This window comes from Pseudorasbora parva, chromosome 19 (assembly GCF_024679245.1).
Source record: "Pseudorasbora parva isolate DD20220531a chromosome 19, ASM2467924v1, whole genome shotgun sequence".
Lineage (NCBI taxonomy): Eukaryota > Metazoa > Chordata > Actinopteri > Cypriniformes > Gobionidae > Pseudorasbora > Pseudorasbora parva.
The window spans coordinates 43,237,220-43,242,219 of NC_090190.1; the positions used below are offsets into that span (position 1 = coordinate 43,237,220).

Sequence of the window (5,000 nt, forward strand, 5' to 3'; positions counted from 1 at the left end):
CTGAGACTCGAACTGAGACTCGAGCTGAGACTCGAGCTGAGACTCGAGCTGAGACTCGAACTGAGACTCGAACTGAGACTCGAACTGAGACTCGAACTGAGACTCGAACTGAGACTCGAACTGAGACTCGAACTGAGACTCGAACTGAGACTCGAGCTGAGACTCGAACTGAGACTCGAACTGAGACTCGAGCTGAGACTCGAGCTGAGACTCGAACTGAGACTCGAACTGAGACTCGAACTGAGACTCGAGCTGAGACTCGAACTGAGACTCGAGCTGAACTGAGACTCGAACTGAACTGAGACTCGAACTGAGACTCGAGCTGAGACTCGAACTGAGACTCGAGCTGAGACTCGAGCTGAGACTCGAACTGAGACTCGAACTGAGACTCGAGCTGAGACTCGAGCTGAGACTCGAGCTGAACTGAGACTCGAGCTGAGACTCGAGCTGAGACTCGAGCTGAGACTCGAACTGAGACTCGAACTGAGACTCGAACTGAGACTCGAACTGAGACTCGAACTGAGACTCGAACTGAGACTCGAACTGAGACTCGAGCTGAGACTCGAGCTGAGACTCGAACTGAGACTCGAACTGAGACTCGAGCTGAGACTCGAGCTGAGACTCGAGCTGAGACTCGAGCTGAGACTCGAGCTGAACTGAGACTCGAGCTGAACTGAGACTCGAGCTGAGACTCGAGCTGAGACTCGAACTGAGACTCGAACTGAGACTCGAACTGAGACTCGAACTGAGACTCGAGCTGAGACTCGAACTGAGACTCGAGCTGAGACTCGAACTGAGACTCGAACTGAGACTCGAACTGAGACTCGAACTGAGACTCGAGCTGAGACTCGAGCTGAGACTCGAACTGAGACTCGAGCTGAGACTCGAGCTGAGACTCGAGCTGAGACTCGAGCTGAGACTCGAACTGAGACTCGAACTGAGACTCGAGCTGAGACTCGAGCTGAGACTCGAGCTGAGACTCGAGCTGAGACTCGAGCTGAGACTCGAGCTGAGACTCGAGCTGAGACTCGAGCTGAGACTCGAACTGAGACTCGAGCTGAGACTCGAACTGAGACTCGAGCTGAACTGAGACTCGAGCTGAACTGAGTCTCGAACTGAGACTCGAACTGAGACTCGAACTGAGACTCGAACTGAGACTCGAGCTGAACTGAGACTCGAGCTGAGACTCGAGCTGAGACTCGAGCTGAACTGAGACTCGAGCTGAACTGAGACTCGAGCTGAACTGAGACTCGAGCTGAACTGAGACTCGAACTGAGACTCGAACTGAGACTCGAACTGAGACTCGAACTGAGACTCGAACTGAGACTCGAACTGAGACTCGAACTGAGACTCGAGCTGAACTGAGACTCGAGCTGAACTGAGACTCGAACTGAGACTCGAACTGAGACTCGAGCTGAGACTCGAACTGAGACTCGAGCTGAGACTCGAGCTGAGACTCGAGCTGAGACTCGAGCTGAGACTCGAGCTGAGACTCGAGCTGAACTGAGACTCGAGCTGAGACTCGAACTGAGACTCGAACTGAGACTCGAGCTGAGACTCGAGCTGAGACTCGAGCTGAGACTCGAGCTGAGACTCGAGCTGAGACTCGAACTGAGCCTCGAGCTGAACTGAGCCTCGAGCTGAGACTCGAGCTGAGACTCAGGTCTTCTTCTGCACAGCTATAGCATATGACACAGCGCTGCTCATAGGGTTATTAACCCTACATAACAGCTTTAGTATCAGTTCTTTTGTCTTATGGTCGTTATATTTCTCACAGATTTCTGCTCGTTCTGAATAAGATACAGATAAAGTAGCACAATAAAGATGACACCTGAATGCATTAGTGAGTGAGTGTGTGTGAATTAATTGGGTAGTGTCTCTCTACTAATAGTGAAGCTGTGAGTTTTAGTTATCAAGAAATATATGCTAGAACTTTTCAGTTTTTAAGCCATTTTGTTGATAAATCACAGAACAGTGTTGATAGATTTCTGCGCTACTGGATGGTTTTGTGAGGCGTGCAATCTCCATGTGATGTGCAATCTGCTATGTGTGTGTGTGTTCCAATGCAGAGACATTAGTTTAGCGCCATGATTAACTCACGTGTACAGTAAGCGTGTATTCTCCTGATCAGTTTTGAGCCTCCAGATGGTAATCAAACACGTCTTGTGGAGAGTTCTCGGAGTATGCATTTATTTGTCATTTTTAAGTGTTGAAATCAGAGCCTGCGTGTCAGGAAATTGTTTATCCTGTTGCGCCCTCTATAGGCCAGCGACTAGTCGACGTCAAGCTTAAAGCGTCATGACAGAGCAGTAAAGTCAACTAGTCGATTAGTCGGTGCAACCCCTAGCGTGTGTGTGTGTGTGTGTGTGTGTGTGTGTGTGTGTGAACAGCTCACCTGCAAACACTCCTACATTGGACTGGCGAGACTCAAAGGGACAGCGGGCCTGACCCAACAGATCCTGACCGACCTGCTCCAGCGAACTCATCTGATGAGGAACCAGAACCGCAGGAGCATTAAACATCTGTCCAGAGGCTGAGGTCACACACACACACACGCAAAACATCTGTCCAGAGGCTGAGGTCACACAAACACACACACACGCAAAACATCTGTCCAGAGGCTGAGGTCACACACTCACTCACTCACGCACACACACACACACACACACACACACACACACACACACACACACACACACATTAAACATCTCTCTGTGTGGCTGAGGTCACACACACACTCACGCACACACACACATTAAACATCTGTCCAGAGGCTGAGGTCACACACACACTCACGCACACACACGCACGCACATTAACCATCTGTCCAGATGCTGAGGTCACACACACACACTCACGCACACACAACATCTGTCCATGTGACTGACCAGAGGCTGAGGTCACACACTCTCTCACACACACACACTCACTCTGTAGTTTCGGCAGGAGGGGTTCAGCGCGTTCGTTCCGCAGGCGAACAGAGTCTCGTCGTTACGAGGAACAAGAACTTTGATGTAATTATAGCATTCATCCTGAAAGCAAAAGGAGATGATTAACATCTGAAGGTCTGTGGTCCAGCGGCTCTTTCCCAGACACACACCTCCAGTCCAGCTGTGTGTGTGTGTGTGTCCATCACTGCTCATCTGAGTGTGTGTCCATCACTGCTCATCTGTGTGTGTGTGTCCATCACTGCTCATCTGTGAGTGTGTGTCCATCACTGCTCATCTGTGAGTGTGTGTGTGTGTCCATCACTGCTTATCTGTATGTGTGTGTGTGTTCCATCACTGCTCGTGTGTGTGTCATCACTGCTCACTGATCTCAGATCTGCTCTGATCACACACTTACACTGTTTCTGCCTCTCACGGTGCACTTCGACACGTCTGTAGATCTCCACGTCAGGATCTGGAACAACAGATTACTGTAAGTGAGAGTGTATGAGAGAGAGTGTGTGTGTGAGAGAGTGTGAGTGAGTGAGTGAGAGAGTGAGAGAGAGAGAGAGAGAGAGAGAGAGAGAGAGAGAGAGAGAGTGTTAGTGAGTGAGTGTGTGTGTGTGAGAGTGAGTGTGTGTACCTGCTGTGGGATGATTCTATCCACTGACGCTGTGAGATTCACAACAAACACATGGTCTCTATACAGGAGGAAACATAAGAAAGCGTCACACACACACAGTTGTCCTGATTTCTCCTGCGGTTTAAATAAACAAACCGATTCCAATAAAGTTGGGACACTGTACAAATTATGAATAAAAACAGAATGCAATGATGTGGAAGTTTCACATTTCAATAATTTATTCAGAATACAACATAGATGACATATCAAATGATTTAAATAATGTTTTTTTAAGGAGAAAATAAGTTGATTTGATATTTCATGGCATCAGCACATCTCATGAAGTTGTGCCGTGGCCATGTTTCCCCCTGTGTGTCATCCCCTCTTCTGTTTATATCAGTCTGCAAACGTCTGGGCACTGAGGAGACGAGCTGCTCAAGTTTAGGAATAGGAATGTTGTCCCATTCTTGTCTAACACAGGCTTCTAGTTGCTCAACTGTCTTAGGTCTTCTTTATCGCATCTTCCTCTTTATGATGCGCCAAATGTTTTCTAATGGTGAGAGATCTGGACTGCAGGCTGGCCATTTCAGTGCCGGATCCTTCTTCTACTCAGCCATGATGTTGTAATTGATGCAGTGTGTGGTCTGGCATTGTCATGTTGGAGAAGGCAAGACCTTCCCTGAAAGAGACGCCGTCTGGATGGAGCATATGTTGCTCTAGAACTTGGATATACCTTTCAGCATTGATGGCCTTTCCAGATGTGTAAGCTGCCCATGCCACACACACTCATGAACCCCAGACCATCAGAGATCAGCTTCTGAACTGAGCGCTGAGAACAGCTTGGGTTGTCCTTGTCCTCTTTAGTCCGGATGGCGTCCCAGTTTTCCAAAAAGATCTTCAAATGTTGTTCCGTCTGACCCCAGAACAGTTTTCCACTTTGCCACAGTCCATTTTAAATGAGCCTTGGCCCAGAGAAGACGCCTGCGCTTCTGGATCATGTTTAGATATGGCTTCTTCTTTGACCTGTAGAGTTTTAGCCGGCGACGGCGAATGGCGCGGTGGATTGTGTTCACCAATGTTTTCTGGAAGTATTCCTGAGCCCATGTTGTGATGTCCATTACAGTATCATTCCTGTGTGTGATGCAGTGCCGTCTAAGGGCTGAAGATCACGGCCATCCAGTTTGGTTTTGACCCTTGACCCTTACGCACAGATTGTTCCAGATTCTCTGAATCTTTTGATGATATTATGCTTTGTAGATGAAGATAACTTCAAACTCTTTGCAGTGTTTCTCTGAGAAACTCCTTTCTGATATCGCTCCACTATTGTCCGCCGCAGCATTGGGGGAATTGGTGATCCTCTGCCCATCTTGCCTTCTGAGAGACACTGCCACTCTGAGAGGCTCTTATTATACCCAATCATGTTGAGAATTGACCTAATAAGCTGCAGATTG

General features: G+C 48.4%; 1 protein-coding gene across 1 annotated transcript in view; it reads right to left on the reverse strand.

Annotated features, from left to right (window-relative positions):
• The window catches only part of sema6ca (sema domain, transmembrane domain (TM), and cytoplasmic domain, (semaphorin) 6Ca), a 36,324-nt gene that overhangs the window by 12,727 nt on the left and 18,597 nt on the right, over nt 1-5,000 (reverse strand). Inside the window, exons 4-7 of the mRNA XM_067425456.1 lie at nt 3,571-3,628; nt 3,346-3,402; nt 2,931-3,032; nt 2,396-2,486 (exon numbers count right to left, since the gene is read on the reverse strand). Of these exons, the coding sequence (XP_067281557.1) occupies nt 2,396-2,486; nt 2,931-3,032; nt 3,346-3,402; nt 3,571-3,628 (308 nt within the window). The remainder of the gene's footprint in view (nt 1-2,395; nt 2,487-2,930; nt 3,033-3,345; nt 3,403-3,570; nt 3,629-5,000) is intronic.